General features: G+C 39.0%; 2 protein-coding genes and 1 pseudogene across 2 annotated transcripts in view; all 3 read right to left on the reverse strand.

The window, feature by feature from the left end:
- The window catches only part of SYNRG (synergin, gamma), a 58,942-nt gene extending 58,597 nt beyond the window's left edge, over positions 1–345 (reverse strand). The window contains 1 exon segment of the mRNA XM_006756220.2: positions 163–345. Within this exon segment, the coding sequence (XP_006756283.1) occupies positions 163–239 (77 nt within the window). The 5' untranslated portion in view covers positions 240–345.
- A 1,263-nt stretch (positions 346–1,608) lies between these two features.
- On the reverse strand, positions 1,609–3,034 carry LOC102767826 (annotated as a pseudogene).
- A 612-nt stretch (positions 3,035–3,646) lies between these two features.
- DDX52 (DEAD-box helicase 52) lies at positions 3,647–21,032 on the reverse strand. Its single transcript, XM_006756180.2, has 15 exons — positions 20,740–21,032; positions 19,287–19,485; positions 17,287–17,417; positions 16,856–17,041; positions 15,172–15,315; positions 14,393–14,504; positions 13,243–13,315; positions 12,537–12,740; positions 12,317–12,407; positions 9,991–10,113; positions 9,739–9,889; positions 9,501–9,576; positions 7,404–7,475; positions 6,739–6,831; positions 3,647–3,824 (listed from the first exon to the last, which is right to left on the reverse strand). Exons 1-15 carry the CDS (start codon positions 20,824–20,826, stop codon positions 3,767–3,769), a joined length of 1,800 nt encoding a protein of 599 aa, XP_006756243.1. The 5' UTR covers positions 20,827–21,032; the 3' UTR covers positions 3,647–3,766.
- Between the last annotated feature and the right edge of the window lie 296 nt (positions 21,033–21,328).

Below are 21,328 nucleotides of genomic sequence, written 5' to 3' on the forward strand. Positions count from 1 at the left end.
GCTCCATCCGCCCCCTTCGGCCTAGGAACCGGACGACCCTTCTCCCGTAGCCAGTTTCAAAGCAAAAGGGGCCGGAGCGGGCGAAAACCGCCATAACCGCCAAACATCCGACGCTGCGGCTGCGGCTGCGGGGCGGGTCCACGCCCAGCTTTTCACACTCACCTGCCTCCCCCGGAGGCCCCCGCGCCGGCTCCAGCGGCCCCGCCGCCGCCAGCTCCAGTTCCCGGCCGCAGCGCCATCTTGCTACGGGCCTGCCTCCGCCTCCGCCGCTGCCGCCGCCGCCGCCGCCACCTTACGAGCAGCTGTCAGCGGAAGACAGCCACTTCCGGGGCAAACGCCAGACCCTACCTCGCCGCAGACCGGGCGACGGGGCGGGGCCGGAGGCCCACGTGACCCCCGAGGCCGGGAGAGGGGTGGTGCGCTCTGTTCACGTGACCCGGCCGCCGCTAGGGGGTCCTCCAGGTGCAATTCTAGTTCTGGGGCTGATCGGGGCGGTCTCGTGCTCAGCTCCCGGGGAGCTGATTCATTCTCTGGCAAGGCTGTTAGGAGAGCCCAGCTGGCGGCAAAGCTGCAAGGCGGCGTCGTCCCTCCGTTGGAAAAATCATCATCTTGGTCAGTGGGAAGAGCAGATTGAGTCCTGTTTTTTAAACTAGATGGTGGGTACACGGTGTTTTCTCATTGTTATTCTTTGCACATAAAGAATAGAAGGATCCAGCGCTTTCCATTTCCTCCCTGGAACTCGGCAGCTTTCTTTTGATACCCATCCCCAAAGCTGAAGGTATTTGAAATTTAATTTAGTAAAACAGCAAACCCCAATCCACATATAAAACCTCCAGGGTGCATAACTCTTGTTTGGTTCTGCCATCATGCCACCCAGTAATCCATTCTTTCTACCCAGGTATGCCTCACAGATACAGTGGAAGGGTGCAGACCACCGCAATAAAGAGTATGGCAATAAAATGAGTCGTAATCTTTTCGCTGGTGCAGGGTGTTGCCTTCAATTTATATTTTTAAAAAACCACAACAACTGTGAAGACAGTAAAGCGAAGCACAGTAAAACAAGGTATGCATGTGGCGAAACCGGTGTTTGGAAAGCAGTCCATAACTATTATTAACCTGACCATATTTTTACCGTGATTTTTCTTAGTCAAACTACTTTAAGTAAAATAAAGTCAAATATAAACTTTTTCAAGCCCTCAGGCAGTTTGCTTACTAGCAAGTAATAGATTAATTATCTTTTACAGGTACATACGTTGTAATCTTATCGTTTATTAGGCACAAATCACTGGTCAGGAACTTTACTGTATTTTTTGAAATCCTCAGTGTCCCTAAAAGTTATTATTGGCATTTTACAGATAGGAAAACCAAGGTTAAAAGTAGTAATTTACTTAAGTTATACAGCTGCAAAGCAGCAGGACCGGGATTCAAAACTTGGTGTTTGACTTTTCAAGAAGTCCTTGCTCATTTCACTAGAGCCAACTATTCAATTATCATGCATTCTTTTATCATAAATTGTTTACGGATTTCATTCCTTGTGTAGCAGATTACTTCCAACTGATATAAAGGTGTTAAATTCAGTATTAATCCATTGACAAACCAAGGTGATTATAGGTTTATGTAACTTTTATTTAAGGATGGGTGGTTACACACAAAATACTGAAGAGGAAGTCAAATGAAAGTATATCAAGGGTCACAGATGTGGTATCTGCCTGAATACTTTGTTTTCTTTGCCTATAGATTCTTATATCTGCAAGACTCAGCTCGGGGTATCAACCTTCATGGCATTTCCAGTATGGGTTAGATACCCTCGTGTGATTCCTTATGTCTAACAGCATATGCCACACTATTTGTTCCTTTACTTTATCTCTAGCCACTACTCTGGAAGGCAGGGATTGTTATCAAGCCTGTATTCTGAACCAAATGTTTAAGGAATATTTGTTGTGAATTTACATTTGGCACAGTGTTAGGTCCTTCTAACCTTGAGACATAATTAGTATTACCCCCAATACCATAAATGAAGAAAATTGAAGCTCTGAGAAATTAATGAACTTATTCAGTCACATAGCTGGCAAATGGTTGGCAGCAGTATACCTATCTTCAGAATACAGAATCGACCGGTTAGTCAGAACACAGAAAATCACATTTGTATTGTTTGCACCTTGTAGTAATAGAGCTCCATTTACATAAATTCTGAAGGTGAACAATTTTTGGTCCATCTAAAATATTCCAGTTGGGAGCCTACCTGTACTGACTCGAGTAAAAGGCTAAGAATAAAGGAAATGCTTCTGCTGGTCTTTCAAGTTCTTCAGTCTTCTGGTGGCACTTTACTGTGACAGAAGTGATGTTATAGGTACATGCACCACGAGCTGCTGTTTTCATGCAGGAATCTGTGTCAGATTTAAATTCATCTCATCTTGGTTTTGCCACAGGAGCAAGTATACTTGGCCTGCTGGTTGATTTCAATTTTCTTCACCATTTTCTTGAGGAAGGTGCCATAATGGGTCCCATAGTTGCCCATGATTCTGACCTTCTTGGTGTGTTTAGCCATGTGGCCACAAACTGGGTCAGAACCCAGAGAGGACTGAAGTTGTTTTATTCCACTGTACAAATCTATCAACAGAGAAAAATCTGCTAATGGTGAATAGTCTCCATCACTGTATAATCGTAATTCTTTACCTTTGGCTGAGACCTGCTTACAAAATGGATGAAGGGCCATGAAGTCTCAGGAAAGGTAAGATGTAAGAGAATGCAACCACAGGTATATCAAGTAATAGGAACATTCTTCCTTATCAGGACAAAACTATCAGTTTTCGAGCAAAGTCATCTTGAATGGAAAGAGACAGGAAAGAACATGGTTAAATGATGAAAAGTGAAGAAAGGAAGAAGCTGGACAACAATATGGTGATTACCAGAGGGAAAGTGGGTAGGGCGAGGTAGAGAGTAAAGAGGTGATAAATGGTGATGGAAGGAAACCTGACTTGGGGTAGTGAACACAATACAATATAGAGATGATATACAATAGAACTGTACACCTGAAACCTATATAATTTTATTAACCAATGTCACTCCAATAAATTCTTTTTAAAAAAATACATTTAAAATAAAAAGGGATAGGCTGACCATATTTTGTAGTTATAACATTAAACAGGTAAAGTATGAGCTACCTTACCAATGAAATATATGAATATTTAATAGACCAAGGAACTTAAAATCCTAGAGAACTTGAACACCAGTCACAGAAGAGGCATCTTTTTGTTGTGGTTTACACCATAAAAGGCCATCAAGAAATAGTAAAATAAAGAGCAGTAGCTTTCTTCTTGGTAGGTAGTCTGTGTCCATTCAAAAACAGAAACAAAAACAGACTGGGGTGGGGGGAGAGAGAGGAGACATTCAATTTCAAGGCTTTACTTTGAAAGTTGGTTCCAAATGTCTCTCTAAAACATACATCACACCTTCCTTCACACTTGAAGGCAAAAATCCTTATGAGTTCACCACATATGGTTATTTTATTTGTAGCATAAGCTTTTGTTCTTCTATAAGAAGTATCTCTCTGGAGCCAAACCACAGAAATGTCAAGAATGTGGTTTTCATCGTGTAATCATTTAAAAGTTTGACATGATGCACTGAAAGTTCATGATCATTTTTTACCAGTCCCATGTCCTTGTAGTTGACTACAGGTGATTTTAAGATGAAGTATTCCATGTAAACAACATTCATGTTGAGATCATAAAATGATGTTTCTGATATAGCTTTTTAAAAAAATTTTTTAGCTTTTGTCTTCAAAAGATTCTTTCTTCTTGCTGTTCTGACCAGTGACCTTTTTCCTGTGACAAGAAAAGCTGAATCAGAAATTCTACGTATATGTACTTTCCAAAAGTCTACCAGTTTAATAAACATTGACTGAAACCTACTATATAATCAAATATATGAGGCACTGGGAACACAAAGATGCATTAGGTCAGTGGTCACCCAACCTTTTGGACCTCTCGGACCACCAGTGGTCCACACACCACTGGTTGGCGACTGCTGCATTAGGTCACTGCTCTTTAGAAAACCACAATCACCTAGGTGAGACAGGAGGTCATGATAAACTACACTACACCACAATCCTATATAATAAAAGCGTAATATGCAAATTGATCAAACGGTGGAATGACCAGTTGCTATGATGCACACTGACCACCAGGGGGTAGACGCTCAACGCAGGAGGTGCCCCCTGGTGGTCAGTGAGTGCAGCGGCAGTGGGGGGAGCCTCTCCTGCCTCCGCTGCAGGTGGGCAGTTAGGAGAGAGGGGTCCCAGACTGCAAGAGCCCCAGATTGTGAGAGGGATGTCTGACGGCCAGCTTAGGCCCGTCCTCTCCCTTCCCCCCAACCCCCGCACAAATCCCATGTACCAGGCCTCCAGTATGGTATAAAAGACAGATTCTGACCTAATAGTAAGAGTTCACAAGTGCTATTACTGTTATAAGTGCCTTATATGTTATCATCACACACTGGTAAACCCCAACAGTCTGATTTTAGAGTCTGGTGAATGCCTTCAACTAAATGTTAACAGGAAAAGGAAGTGAGTTTTGAGAAAATAATCAACGTTTGCATATCATAGTATAGTAATGCAAAGTTCTCAGGTGTGTATTAACGAATTTAATCTGCAGTCAATCCCAAGTAGCAGAGTTTGTATTATTTTCAGGTAGAGAAGCTGGGACTGAAGATATGGACGGAAGTGTTATCAGCATAGAGGTATGAGCTGAGGCTACAGGTGTGGATAGCATCATTAAAGGAACATCTGCATTGAAAAACTAAGCTAGAGTCAGATCAGTTCTTGTTTGTGGGCTATGTTAAGAAGTATGGCCTTTAGGCACGCTCTCCCTCTCAGGAGCACACAGGCACCTTTCCCTTCTCCCTCTTCTTCCCCTACCAGGTACATTACCTTTGCTTTTCTCTCTCCTAAGCACCAAGGGCCCTTCCTTAGCCTTTGTAACTTGTTTCTTGCCGGCTCACTTCTACTACTTCTGTTTAACTTTCTAAATGAACTTTCTCTTTTAATTTGGAAAAAAAAAATAAAAAGTATGGCCTTTAATTGTAAAGAAAATGAAAAGAGCATCTTAAGTGTCTAAAGTGACAATATTTATACCGAGTGTCCTCAAAATCTTAGTGCATCTTTAAGTTTTAATAACTTCAAAAGCATAAATGCTACAAACGGACAAAAATCAACATTTAATTAAGATATTTATGTGTTTTTTTTACATAGTTTTTTTTTATTATTATTATTTATTACAAAGGGTATTACATATGTGTCCATTTTTTCCCCCCGCCCAAGACAGTCCCCTAGCCTCCCCCATCCCCCAGTGTCTTATGTCCATTGGAAGATATTTATGTTTCTTATTAAAATCATAATAGTCACCATCTTATGCTCTAAGTTAATTTTCAACTGTTGTAAAAACTTTCATCAGCTGCTGCTCAATGCCTAAAATTACATTCGCAATCCTAGCTTTAACCTCACCCAAAGAACAAGGTTCTAATGCCCACTAAAAAGAAGTCTAAAGAGAGAGATTAGGTGGCCAAAAAGATAAAATCTGAGACACATTAGGTTGGCAAAGCAGAGTGACCTCCTCTACCAGTCCACTAGTCTAAATGTCACCCAGAAAACTGCTGCCACAAAAAATTAAAAAACCTATTAAGAACTCATGAAACTAAGTACACATTAAGATTACTTTTTCCCAAGGGATTAAAGCTTAAAACTCACTGAAACTTTGGAACACACTGTACTCTCTATATACTTGAACTGAACATTATTTCCCACAATACAAAATGTCAGGTAAGATTCTTGTTCCACTTAGAAGGAAAGTGCATTCCAGTGTCTCTGTTCACCTTGTTCCTTCTATATGCCTAAATTTTACCTATCCTTAAAGATCAGTGTACTTGCTTGAAACTTTCTGGGACTACACTAATCCACAACAAATTTCCCTTCTCTAAACTTCTATTTTATTTAAAATTTATTCTTTTTTTTTTTCCTGCATACTAACTTCGGAAACAAGTCTCATTGTATACATTTGTATAAACTACTACCATCAAGTACCAGCAGGACAATAGATACTCAGTAAATGCCTACACTTCATGTATAATATATATTAACGGGTACTAGTAGAATTTGAAGAGTGTCGTTTTCCATAAATAGTGGAAATACTAGTACTGTTCAGAATATATTAGCCTACTCCTATCAAAACGTGTTGCTTCCTAGCAATTCTGTATGTATGCTAAAAAACAAAAACAAAACACCTATCCTTAAAACTCATTCAATGCAGCCATACTACTACAAATTTTTTTAACCAAAAGTCCTACTTTTTATAGGTTTTACAATGTGCGTCAGCATAAGTCTAAGATTGTATGAAATCCTGCCCAGAATATAGAGCTTCAAGGAAGATTCCATCAATGTAAGTCCTAACTATTGGCCTTAGTAGCATGCCCTGATGCAAGATGGGTGGAGATGGTGAGCAATGCAATTCTAATTTATAGTAAATTGAAATTATGTTTTCAGAACTGGAAAAAAACAGATCCAAGATGGAATCATCCCAACTCCCAAATCATTCCCCTAACCTAAGATATATTACTTTTATTACAATCTATAACAGACTGTAAACCTATTAATTCTACCTCTAAAAAGCTTATCCTAAGTAAAAGTAATGCCTACTATAATTATATTATGAAAACAACCAGTTAATTTTCTCACGATATACTTACCGTTTATCCTTAGCCTTTTCTAAAAAATATTTTGGAGTTGTACTAATGCTCTCCCTTTGCAATGGCTTCTTAATCATTTTTTTCTTTTGTTTGCTGAAAGTTACAAAGAGAGGAAAGAACTAAATGAAGTGTAACTTAATTTAAAAGTTAAAGCTAAAACTAATTTTGATTCTTGTCACAAAGTTCATTTTTTATCTGCTCACTGATTTATCCACACTTGTATCCACTTTATATACTAGATTACCTAATAGCATTTACAGAGGTAACCAAAAGGGGATGATAAATTCAATCAATTTTAAAAGGCAGTGATTATGGCTAAAATATGTCCCATGTCAGCCTTATATTCTGTGCCAATAAGCATTAGAGTGTGATTTTGGCCAATTAACTGCCTTTTACCAGTTTTATGAACTAAAACAAAATCCAAATATATTTCACGCATATTGAGTAATTTTTTTAAAAAGTCTGAATACTTAAACTTTCAAGGATGAGAAAACTAGCAAGGTTTAAAAAACATACAGTATTCACAAAAATTTTACAAGGAAAATTTTTATCTTAAAATGTTCTAAAAGTTAATCGTATTGTTAAAACTATGTGTAAGAATGTGAAAGCAAGAATGTATATGCAAAGACAGGAAGAGAGAAGGTCTGGTAAATTCAAGACTGTACCTTAATAGTTTTTGGAAACCTTTTATGTATTCTGGAACAGGACATCCGGCCTGCTGTATAACATTGGCAACGCTGTAAAAGGTACCCATTAACATAAATTTGTATCTTATCAAACAAATGTTTATGAACTTGCACCCTCTGCACAATATAAGAGGAACTAAAGCTACACAAGCAAGAAAATAATCCAGTATTTTAATGTATTATCAATTACCATCAGATATAATCACGTTGGATTACTAACAGAATGTCTGCTGGACTAAAATCAATGATTGATGCATAATTTTAGACAGCAGCTATTTCTGCTCAACATTTATTTTATCAAGCCCTAAAAAGCCTCTAAGCTCAACCTTGGATGAGAAACTGACTGAAGCCAGAGTCAGGCTTAAATCTATTAAATGATAGTACTTACTATGGGTTTGGCATTGTATTAGGTTTTTCATGTATAGTAACTTATTCAATCTTTGCAACAATCCTTTTAGTATTATCATTATTCCCATTTCTCAGATGAAAAATGGAGATGCATAGTTACGCTGACATGGCTGGGGGTGGGGGGGGTCATCAAATTCACATGCTTGGAGTTGCTGAGGAAACTTTAGGTGAATCTAGGCGGTTGGAATACATACTGCCCTACACATGCATGTGAAAGTCTGCTCAAAGCAAAACCAAGGCTTTCAGAGCCACGGCTCAGAAGGCACAAATCAAAATCTTTGCCAAAACAGATAAACTCAAAGTACAAACTGCTTTCAGCCACAACTCATTTTTTTTTTAAAGAGAGAGTGGGAGAGGGAAAGACAGAAATATCGATGTGAGATAAACACATCAATTGGTTGCCTCCAACCAGGGCCTATGCCGGGAAGGAGCCTGCAACCAAGGTATGTGCCCCTGACCGGAATTGAACCTGGGACCCTTCAGTCCTCAGACCAGTGCTTTATCCACTGAGCCAAACCAGCTAGGGCCACAACTCAATTTCAACTGTTAGAAATGTGATGTGTTACTGATTATCATCAGGCTAAATTTTCTGCAGGCAGCCAAAATGTAGGAAACTCCACCTCTATATTAGTAACTACAATGGGCTAAATTAAAACCCATGATTCTAAAATTATATCTATCATATGTTATCCAGGCCTCAAGGGGCTACAATTGAATAATATTGGTGTGTGCTCCTGCGACTAAATATAAAACTTCATCTGTCCCTAAGAGTAATGGGAAGGATGCACTATAGTAAGAATCTTGATGGGGCTAAAGAGAATGAGGTTAATTTTAAACTATTACTCATTCAAAAACTATAATATTACATTGTAAATAATTTCAACTGGTGGCTATTGGGAGAATTCTGAGTTATTAGAATTTTGGAATATTTGTTATTATTAACAAACTAGAGGGCCGGTGCACGAAATTCATGCATGGGTGGGATCTCTAGGCCTAACTGGCGACCAGGGCTGATTGGGGCCAGGCTGGAGAGGAGGCGATGATCACCGGGCTGGGCGCAGAAGGAACAAATGCCAGCTGCCGATGCCACCATTGTCCTTGCCCCACAACCACACAGTTCCCCGCCTCCCCTCTTCTCCTTCCCTCACTGGGGTGCCATCACCACAGCAGGCAGATGGTAGGTTGATTGGGGCCTGCTGGCTGGGGGGAGGGACATGGCATGGGAGGTTGGCCACCAGCCCTTGGGAAAGGAGCCGCATCTGCCACCACCCATCTCTGGTTCCCCGTCCCAGCCCAGGGGCCTGCCAGCTGGGGGGAGCGACCACAGGAGGTTGGACAGTCGAGGGAGGTTGGCTGTGGGAATGCACTGATCACCACAGGGCAGCACTTGCATTAAGCACCTGCCCCCTGGTGGTCAGTGCACGTCCTAACAACTGGTTGTTCTGGTCATTCCAATCGCTTAGGCTTTTATATATGTATAGACAATAATCAAAAGGCAAAAATAAGGCCTTTTGGTCATTTTTCCTTTTCTCATTGCTAAAATTTAGTTGACTATTATAGCAGAATTTTGGACAAAGATGTTTTGTAATTATCTGTTAACTGTGTATACATATAAAAATAATGAATCAACGTAGCCAACTTTACACGAAGTTATTTTTCCTAATTTACCTTCTTAATAATGGTTTATCATCTTCAGTGAAAAATGTAACAGCTTTTCCTTTATGCCCTGCTCTTCCAGTTCGACCTAAGAAAAACCAGACCATTAAAAAACACTTTTTTGGGGAAAAGAGACCTTCCAAATTCACATATAAAGGTGAATTTTTCACAGCACTAAAAAACTGATCATGTTTGTAGCGAATAGCACAGGTGCTAAAATGGATGAGTGTGGAGGCAGGGGACAACTCACCTATCCTATGGATATATTCCACTGAGCTTGTTGGAAAGTCATAGTTGATCACTAAGTTCACACCTTTAAAATCAATCCCTCTGGCTAGCAGGGCTGTACAAATAAGGACCCAGATTTTTCCTGCTCGGAAGCTTTGGACTGTGTTATCTCTCTGGTTAATAGAACATATAGTAAATGTTTTAGTACCACTCTAGGAATGGAAAACATTTTTAAAATTTAGTTATCATTTTGAGAGTATACTTTTGACTTTACCTGTTCCTGTGTTCTGTCTGCATGAATAACATCCACATTAATACCTTCATATATGAGCTCATGAAAAAGTTCTTTAGCCCTTTCAATGGACTGAACAAAAACAAGAACAGGTGGATTGAAACCCTAAAAAGAAATGCAATAATCAGTACACATAACCCATAATTAAGAATATAATCACAGTATTTTATACAATTTTAGTTCATAAAAGAATCCAATTCAATGCAGTGTACTTTCATTGCCAAATTTCTAGGACCAGTGGTCTAATCTGCCTACTTTCCTCATCATCCCTTCTCTATAATGAATTCTTTCCACCAATTTGAACTGTACTCTCCATCTTGAAAATTCCAATGATCTTATCTAATTACCCCTCTTTACCTTTCTACAGTAATGGATTCCTACTGCTTGAAATAATAATTTCTCGGCCTCTGTGCCTCAGAACTTTTTTGATTCTACTTAAAATGTAATGACTGTGTTTTTAATTCATGATCTATCTTAACTGTGGGTATTCCCCGAAAGCTCAGTTCTTGGTTCTCAGTTCTCTCAATATAATATTTATCTTATTAAAATCTCAGTTATAAACTACCAGCTCTAAGCAAATGATTTTTACATTTATATCATACTCTGCCTCTCTCTAAACCAACTTGGTATATTTTCAACTGTCTATATTAGAGCTTAATCTTTTTATTTTGGTTCATACAACTTTCAGAATCTAATGAAAGCAATGAAACTTTCTAATAGGCAACCACACATTTACACAAAATCTAACATGATTTCAGAACATTCACAAATCTAAAGCTCATGTATAATCCTGTATCTCTGTGAAAAACCTTGTATTTCCTATTGCTAAATGATACCCTTAAGAATATTTTTAAAACTAACACATAGCATTTATTATTTGCCAACCACTATTATAAGTACTATATTTGTATTAACTCATTAATACTGAAACAACTGTAAGATGTAGATATAATTACCCCCATTTTACAGATGAGGAAACTGGGGAACAGACCTTAATTTGCCTAAAACTAGGCTTTCAATCCAGGTAATCTGGCTCCAGAGTCAACACTCTCTTTTTTTAAAAAAATATATATACTTTATTGATTATTTACAGAGAGGAAGGGAGAGGAAGAGAGAGAAACATCGATAGCTGCCTCCTGCACAACCCCTACTGGGGATATGCCCGCAACCAAGGTACATGCCCTTGACCAGAATCGAACCTGGGACCTTTGAGTCCGCAGGCCGACGCTCTATGCGGACCCTCTATCCACTGAGCCAAACCGGTTAGAAACAGAGTCAACACTCTTAACCGCTCCTGTCGTCACCAGGTACTTGCAAACACCTTTCCTGTTCATCCTCCAACTACGTTAACCCTCCACTAAGGCTCTCACCTTTATTTATTTCTTCCTTATGTCTAACCAGCCTAACTTAATAGCCTGCTAATTGGTTTACTTTCAATCTCTTTTCATTACCATCCACCTTATATACCAGTTTAATATTCCTTAAAAATTATGTGGCCAATGTTCAGTGGTTTCTCTTAACTTGACCCTAACTCTCCTGTCCAAACTGATTATCTTTAATTCCACTATAAATGTTCTCCTTAGGTAACTTCATTAGTCTCCAAACACATTCAATGTATTCAGCTCCAACTCTGAGACTTTACAACAGCTGCTCCTCCTGCCACTAATACTTCACTTTTTAATCCCACAAATCCTTCAAGGCCCAGATTAGTAGCATTTTCCCCCAACCAATTCAATTCACCCTTATGGCCCCATTATAACTATATGAATATTTAAGAAAAGCACTCTATAACCTTTTATGGCATTTTATCACAAACTATCTTACACAAGTGTCTTTATTTTAGCTCCTAAAGAAGACTAAACTCTAGGGGCAGAGCTTAGGACTTATATCTCAATAGCCTCCCCGCAACCCTTCAGTATGTAGCCTTTTAACTATGGCTTCTATTCAATATTTACTGAAGAGATACAAACAGAAAATTGTCCTACTCATTCTACAATGCCCCAGTTCAATAAGAAAGCAGCAGAGAAACTGGGGAAGGGGACAAGAGATGTAGAGGGCAAATACATATGCAGTTGTGGAAAAAGGCTTTCAGGGCATCAGGTAGGTCTTTTCCTAGCTTACTGAGCTGGGAATAGGAAGCTTACTATATTTGAACGGTGGAATCTCTCCACCTTGGGAGAAGAGCTGGGCCAAGGTACTTAACAATTTACCACTGGATTAGTAAATATGATATAGGTATAGTGCTCAGCCCCCCACTAATAATATAAGGCTTAGTGAACTTTATCAAAAAGTTTATTTGGAAATGTACCTTTTTAATAAGTTCTCTCATGGCTAGAAGTTTTCCCGTTTCAGATCCAACAAAGAGAAGTTCTTGTTCTACAGTCTCTACTGCAGAATTCCTGAGAAGAAAACATACCTTATAGTTTGCAAGAGCCAATTTTTGTTTCCCTCCACCTGAAATGCCAAGTAAATGAAACAACCCTTTCTCCACCCCCCACCCGCAAACTGGGATAATGCAGAACAATTACCTTGCTCCAATGGACACAGTAATGACATTGTCCAGATTGAGTTTGCACCACTGCTCAACATCATATGCAAAAGTTGCACTGAACATAGCTCTTCTGACCTTGTGGGATGTACAGGCCAGGAAAATAGAAGCCAGCTGGTCTCTGAACCCAGTTTTGCCATCTTCAAATAGTTTATCTGATTCATCTACTACCAGCCATTCAACACTAAGAAATAACAAGACAACTTGTGGGTATTAAACTAGAAGATTCAAGACATTTCACTAAACTGTAAGGACACATGAAGAAGTCAAACCATAATGCTGTTTCTCAGACCCACATACCATTATCACAAAAAGGTACAAGAAAAATAAGCAAGGAAAGGTAAAGTAAGATAAACATAAATTAATGTAACTATTCCATTAGCCTCCAAGATATGAAGTTCCATTAGCAAAAAAACAGAGATCCACATAAACCTGATAAACTCGATCACCACTGCTGAAAATCTAGGGGAATTCTGTGCTAACTGCTTATCAGAATCTGTGACTTTCTTCCAGACCAGATAGTTATTTTCCTGTAAGTTTAATGAACACCATTATTCGCAGTACCAACATTTACTGAAAGCTGGTAGATAGTAAGCTCCAAAGGGCAACTATATAAGCAATTGAGGACAAAATATAATCAACTAAAAGAAAAGCACATATAAAAGACATTAAAATATCACCTGTACCTTGTTAAGTCTATTCCTGGAGGATCTCGTTTTAATAAATAGATTAGTCGATTTGGAGTAGTTACAAGAATATCTACAGAAAAAACAAATGGTACAAATTGCAAAGACAAGTTTCATCCCTCTTGAACTAGAAAATTAAGGCTCCTGAATTTTCAGTTAATAACCTGAAGTGGGGAGAGGGGGCAGTGGTCATACTCACTACACCAACACAAAAGTTCTTCCCTATCAGTAAGCTAACATACATATTTTTTTTTATCCATCCTAGCACAAACTAGTATATCCCTTCTGTTTATTATATTTGATCTGTCCTCTCAGCTCCTAAGAGGCAAGAACACTATAATCCAACAGCTTGATTTTCAAACATGTTTTTCAAGGAAAAGGCTTTTCTATTATTATTTTTTAAATCCTCACCTAAGGATATGTTTTTATTGATAAGAGAAAGAGAAAGGGAGAGAAATATCGATGTAAGAGGGAAACATCAATTGATTGCCTCCCGTACACACCCTGGCACCCTGACCAGGTGTCATATCTGCAACTTGGGTATGTGCCCTGATGGGGAATGGAACCCGAGACCTTTTGGTGTACGGGACGATGCTCCAACAAACACTAGCCAGGCCAGGAAAATCCTTCTTTAAATGGAATTTTACTCAGAAGTTCAAGATACAAGATAGTTAAAAAGCAGATCCTCTGACTTATAAAGGTAGGGATGTAAGCTATTCTTGTCAACAGAGTATTTCCATGGCATTTAGTATAAAGGAGGATTTCTCAACCCCAGCACATTGATGTTTTGGACCAGAAAACTCTTTTGTTGTAGCAGGCCGTCTTGTACATTACAGGATGTTTAACAGCATCCCTGGCTTGTGCCCACTACAGGTTAGTAGCACCGTGCCCCAGGTGTGACAATTTAAAATGTCCCCAGAGATTGCCCAATATCCCTGAAGGGTGAGGTGGGGGTGGAGGGCAAAATGCCTTTGGTTGAGAATCACTAGTATATATTTATATAACTACTGGATGGGAGCAGGGAGATCTCTCTTCTCTAAAAATCAAATTATATGCATGACTACACTTTAAAAACTCTTAGGTGTCAATTAGGATATTTGTAATTTCTAAATCCCCTTCATGCTCTACATCTCAAGCATGAATTCCTTACCAAATTTCTTAGATGATTTTGATCCAAATTTCTTGGCTGCAATTGCTGCTTTGTGGATCATGTGTATTCTGAATCCCATTCCCTCAGATATTTTTACTAACTCTCGATGAGTCTATAACAGAAAATGATAAAAACATCATCTGCTAAAATAGCTGAATAAGATGTATAATCTCATTTACATTATTAAAAAAATAAATTCTTTACAACTCCATAAATATCTGAAATTCAACCTGTACTAATGTGTAGATTAACTTGGAATCTCAGCAGTTTGGAACTTCAATGCCTAGGAAGATTCAGTAATTTCTTCAGGTCTAATAAACGATTTTCAACAGAAAAAAAAACCAAAACTCATCCAATCTGTTACTTATTGATTTTAGAATATAGTACTATTATAAAACTATTTTATACTTGGCATGTATTTCACATTAAGCACATGAAGGGTGGAGCATATAATCGATTGTATAGTTTTACTTTCTCAAAAACTTAGATGAATTTCCATTTTTCTAGGTGAGAAAAAGTTTAGAATGACTGTATATTACAGTAGCCTTTCAACTTCAAGGATCTTAGAGCATTCACCAAAGAAGTACAAATATTAACATCATGTTTTAGAAAATATTTGCCCATATGCAGTAAGACATAGAAATGGGCTCTGTACAGAATACCTGACCTGACAAAAGACACAGGCCTTATTCTTTTGAGACCTTTCTATTACCCCCAAATAAGAAAGATGACTGAAGCAAACACCAAAATATATCCTCTTCAGAAGCGAGCAGTCATACCTGGCTAGCAAGTTCTCGTGTTGGGGATATAATCAGGGCTCTGAAGCCTTTATTTGTTGGTTGTTTCAGTTGCATTAAAATGGGAATGCTAAAAGCCAAAGTCTTTCCAGAACCAGTAGGAGCAGAAGCCAGAAGTTCTCGACCCTAAAAACAGAGTATATTAAATTAACCAGTGATCAAATAATGCTCTCAGCTATAAAAATATGTGATAAATCCAATCATCCATGTTCTCATCACTCTTCTAACTTCTATTTGCCTTTCTAACATTATCTACCCCTGCCACCATCACCACAATGGAGTTTCTGAGCACTGCCACTGACATCCATTTGAACTGGGTAAAGAATGTGGATAACTAAAATCCAAAGATAATTTTCAACCTCAATTATTTCCATTATTTCAATTGTTCTTTCTCACTAAACTCTTTATCAATGCAAAATTACAAAACCAACATTTTGTGCTGATATCTGCACTGCTCACTCCCTGAGGAAGGTTTTAAATAAGTAACAAAATGGCTGAAAGAAAGAAAAAGTGGCCATAACCTGAGTGACAGAGCAATTAAAAGGTGACAATCTTCAGTAAGTCACTGTGATTTTTAAAGCTTTAAGTTAAAGTCATGACAGAAATAATCTTAAATGAAAATTAAAATCAAAGTTACTATGCACCAACAACATAATTCAAATGTATTTTCATTTCAGTTCTCAAAGAAAATGAAGAGGACCAGTATGGTATCCTATAACTACCAGAAATGAAGGCCATCTTGGTTTTGTAGGGGGAAAAGGTAGCTATCATCACTACCAAAAAAAAAACCTTAGAAAAACTTAATTTCCAAAAATCTAGGTTAACCCATACATCTATCAATAGGTGGATATGCAAACTGTGATACATTCATACAACAGACTATACTCAGTAACAAATTACTGATGTATGTAACATAGATGAGTCTCAAAAACAGTATGCAAAGTGAGAGAAACCAGAAATGAAGTAATGAATGATTCCCCTTATATGACATGCTAGAAGAGGCAAATCTAATATATGGCAATAGCAATCAGAACAGTGGTTACCTCCGGGAAGGGGTGGAGTGAGGACAGAATGGAAAGGGCACAAGAGAATTTTCTGGGGCAATAAAAATGTTATATCTCTTCATTGGGGTGATGGTAACATAGGGTATGCATTATTGAAACTCACTAAACTGTACATTTAACTATGTATTTTATTGTATATAAAGTATACTTCAATAATAAAAAATATTGAGGAAAAACCAGTCAGGTTAGTACAAAAATTCTGTATTTCTGAAATAGTTCCTGGAAATTATAAACTAAATCATGAATGAATAAACGGAACATTATCTCTCTGAGTGTTTACACTATAGTAAAAGGAAAAAGATAAATATAATTAGTGCAATACATAGTAGTGTGAAGTATAAGACAAATGTTGCAAGAAAAAAAACACACTAAGTACCACGGAGACTTGGGTGATAGGGGAGCACTGGTAAATGAAAAAGATCACACCTAGCTGTAGTGATCAAGACAAGTTTTCAAAAGCACAGGCATTGGAGATGGACCTTAAATGCAAGGTAAAGATTTCAACAGGGGGAGGAAATAAGGTAGAAAGGCAGATTTCAAAGGCAGAGAAAAGAGAATAAGCAAACAGTAATGTCAGAGGCATTCTAGACCTTCATACTCACATGCAGCATAACTGGAATGGCTTGCATTTGGATTGGTGTAGGTGTTTGGAAACCTGAATCTAGAATGTTCTGAAGCAGTCGAGAATTGATTTTATATTCTTGTTCAAGTTGCTGAAATGTAGCAATTGGGTCAGGAAGATCAGTTCCTTGGATATGAATTTTGTGTTTATTCCGCAAGAAGTTTATCTGAAAAATGCAATAAAGGAGTCACCATGGATATAGTAAAAAATATTGGCAGATGTTATAAAGCAAGTGTAGGGTAAGTTTTAGTAGAAAATGAAACATTTTGCATTAATTTTTCATTAAAGTAAAACTCAAACTAATTAATCCTCCATCTTAACAAAACCATACTCACTTTTACCAACAGAGTAACCCAAGGACAGTAAAAAAAGTCACCAGCTAAGAAATTGGGGCTAAGACATTTTTCTAACCTTTTCTTTTCTGATAAGCTCCAACTTTCCTGAAGTTAGTTTATTTTCTTTTTTAACTTTTTTATCTTCAATCTTTGCTTCCACAGATGATATCCACTGTATGGTAGAACCTTCTTCTTCTGAAGTAATTTCTAAAATAATTTTTAATAAATTAAAAGATTTTAAGTGCAACATTCTAGGGTGTAGGTAACAGGCCATACCCTCACACAAACAAAAGAACAGTATTAGCTGTTGCAACTAGATAAAAGAAAGTATAGAAATTGGAAAGGAGAGGCAGGTTCTATATTGGTAAAAACCAGAGCTCTGAAGCTCATTCTCTTCCTTTTGTTAGTTACTTCAGCTGTGTAATATGTAGATGACTCTATACTTGAAGAGATTAGTTGGGAAACTACTTAAACAAAAAGAGGTTTCAATGAGGCAACCAGCTTTTTTTATATCCAAACACCAACCAGATAGAAAATAAATAGAATGAAAGAAAATAATTCACTTATAATAGCAATGAACGCAACACAGTACTTAAGGACTATTCTATATAATAAAAGGGTAATATGCAAATATGACGCACACTGACCACCAGGAGGCAGTTGCTCAATGCAGGAGTTGCCCCCTGGTGGTCAGTGAGGTCCCACAGTTGGGAGCGCCATTCAGCCACAAGCCGGACTGGACTGGCTGGTGAGTGCAGGAGCAGTGGCAGGAGCCTTTCCCACCCCCTGGGCAGCACTAAGGATGTCTGACTGATGGCTTAGGCCCTGGGGAGTGAACCTAAGCCATCAGTCAGACATCCCCCAGGATTCCCGGACTGCTAAAGGGCACAGGCCGGGCTGAGGGGGACTTCCCCCACCCCAAGTGCACAAATGTTGTGCATTGGGCCTCTAGTTCAATATAATAAAGACCAATTCTCACTAAATCTATAAATAACAGTTTAATGAAAAGTAATGACAGCATTGTTTTGGTAACTGGACTGGCTAACTTTAAAGTTTATATGGGAAAATAAATATGTAAAATAATCTAAAAATTCTAGTAAAAGCAATGAGCAAGAATTACTTTTGAAATTTCTTTTTAATTTTTTTTCAACTTCACTGAGGTAAAATAGACATACAATAAATTTAAAGTACACAATTTGAGGAGTTTTGACATATGTACACACTTGTAAAACATCCACATTCAAGATTATTTACATCATCTCCCCAAATGTCCCAGTGGCTCCTTGTAATACATTGCTCCATCCTTACTTTCCCCTATTGAACAGCATTTTGATAATTTTCAGTTATTACAAATAAAGTCACTACGAGCATCTGTATACAAGCCTTTGTGAGGGTAAAGGTTGTTCCTTCTCATGGGTAAATTCTAGGAGTGAAACAGGTGGGTCATATGGGAGATGCATGTTTAAACTTAAAAAAATAAAAGTCCTTTGTCAATTTCTACCAACAAAGACTACTAAAATGTTAACTGGGTTTGCACTGATAGAACACTTTAGGGAGAAAATACTCAGTTGCCTTATCAATAACACCACTCTAGCAAATTTTGTAAGATGTTATAAGGCCATAATAATTTTTAAAAAGCTGGTACTGGTGTATGAATACAGAAATATAAATCAATGAAATAGAACAGAGCCCAAGATAGACTCAAATATACAAGTCCCCCCCGCCTCCCCCCCCCCACCCTCCTGCTCCCAATCCACAGGGGATATGTTTGTTCCAAGGCCCCTAGTGGATGTCTGAATTTTTCCGTTTAATATATTGGGGCTGTGGTTGACTGCAGGTAACTGAAACAGCAGAAAGAAAAACCACAGATAAGGGGGATACTGTATACGGACAATACGTTTACAATAAAAGCTGCATTTAAATCTTTAGTGTAGCAAGATTTGTAATAAATACCTGGAAAGACGTGAATGCCATCAACTGATAAATGACTGCATATTATCTGACTTGTACCGTAAGTTTATACTATTTTCATAACTGGAAAAAATTAAAGCGAAAAGACAGAAATCAAGGACTAACCTGAAGTCATTCTCTTCCTCTTTTTCTTGTTCTGCTCCCTCTTCCTTTCAGTTAGGCTCTCTTCTTTTTCCTCTTCATCTTGGAGCTCCTGATTAGTTCCTGATTCTCCGCATTCACCTGGGACAGACTTCTTGTTTCCAAAAAAGTCCAGTCCCTGCAGCACCTCTGCAGAATCAAAGTCATATTTCCTTTTTCCTACCTAAAACCCAAAATATTGAAAGTGAAATCCACAGAACGGCACTCCTGTCACCCAAGCAGTATTAGCAGTAAGGGGATGGGTCCAATGACTCCCCATCTTTTTTACACTTTCACCAAATATGTGTTGCACTGACAAATGTGCTTGGGCAAATGAAATCCAAGATGGTACCTTTTCTGACTTTAGATCAGTAATAATAATAACCAATCAACAAACACATATGCTTATCAGCATAACACTTTTATGCTGTTAGGCAGATTTCTAAATATATATATATATATATATGAAATTACATTCTTCAATAACCCTATGAGGTACACAGCAACCTTACAAATGAGAAAATCGAGGCATTAGGTTAACTTGATTTGGACCCAAATAATATGGCTCCAGATTTCAAACTTTTTTTTCTTTTTTAAAATATATTTTATTGATTTTTTACAGAGAGGAAGGGAGAGGGATAGAGAGTTAGAAACATCAATGAGAGAGAAACATCGACCAGCCGCCTCCTGCACACTCCCCACTGGGGATGTTTCCTCAACCAAGGTGCATGCCCTTGACCGGAATCGAACCCGGGGTCCTTCAGTCCACAGGCCGACGCTCTATCCACCGAGCCAAACCGGTTAGGGCTTATTTTTATCATCTAAAGTTTTACATATGTCTCTTTTCCCCCAATTGGCCCCCTTCCCCCAAATTTCAAACTCTTAATAACTACACAAACCGCCCGTCGGAGAAATAAGAAACACACGTGCCGCGCACTCACACGAACGTCCCTAGTCCCAAGTATCAAGATCTTCCACCATTGGGCGCCAACTGCTCCCGATTTATCACTCACTGCTGTCCTGTGTAAGGCTCCCGTTTCTACATCTTCCCTCTCATTTGGTTCAGTCACTCGCTACGGGAGCGCGACACTAAAAAGCAGCACGTCCACTCAGGTTCTCCGCCTGCCCGGCCAACCCCGGGAGGCTTGTAACGAAAGCACCTGCGCTCTCCACTGGAAGCTGCTTCCGTTTTAGGATGGGGGTGGGAAGGGCCACCCAACTTACTCTACGGCCAAGCCCAACTAAATCTACAAGAACGAGAAAAGCGTTAACTTGGAAAGCGGGTCCTAACTGAGTACACTGAACGCCACTGGAGGGAGGGGGATGGGCCCACAGCCTGGCCACGGGGTCTCCGAGGGCAGGCGCCCCCGCAGCCAGCTCACTCCGGGGCTCCCACTCCTTCCCGGTGACCCCGGCTTCCGTCCTCCTAGCACAGTACCTGGAATCGGGCTGCGTCCGCTGAGAAGCGCCTCACGTCGAACTTGGCCCCCGCACCGAGCCGGCGAAAGAGATCGTGCGCGTCCATCTTTACCCAGAAAGCTCTGCGGTCCCGCAGCGCCTGCGCGGAGGGCCTCTCCCAGAAGGCCTTGGGCTAGACCGCGGGTGGGCGTGGCTCTGGGGGCGGAGCCTGGCCGGGGCGATCGACTTAGTAGTTGGTTTTCGTCTGGTACAGCTGTGTGTCCTGGGGTCCACCGTTATTCATTTGTTCTTTCAAAAAATACACTGAGCGGCCAGATTGTTATGACCGGCCAGATTGTTATGACCACCCCATCAGTACAATGAAGGGAATTAGTTATGCAAATAATTAATAATAATAAAACCTTGAGAGTATTTGCTTAAGAAGTTTTCAATATTCAGTATTTTTGGAAGTGTCAATGAAATACTGATGGGTTGGTCATAATAATCTGACCACTCAGTGTAATTAGCAACTGATAACATGAGTCTAGTCACATAAATAATGTGTATTGCCATGCTTATGTGAAATAGTTCTCACCTCTTCTTTTGCCCTTTCTCATTTCAGATTGCAG

The sequence above is a fragment of the Myotis davidii genome, unplaced genomic scaffold, assembly GCF_000327345.1.
Source record: "Myotis davidii unplaced genomic scaffold, ASM32734v1 scaffold993, whole genome shotgun sequence".
NCBI lineage: Eukaryota > Metazoa > Chordata > Mammalia > Chiroptera > Vespertilionidae > Myotis > Myotis davidii.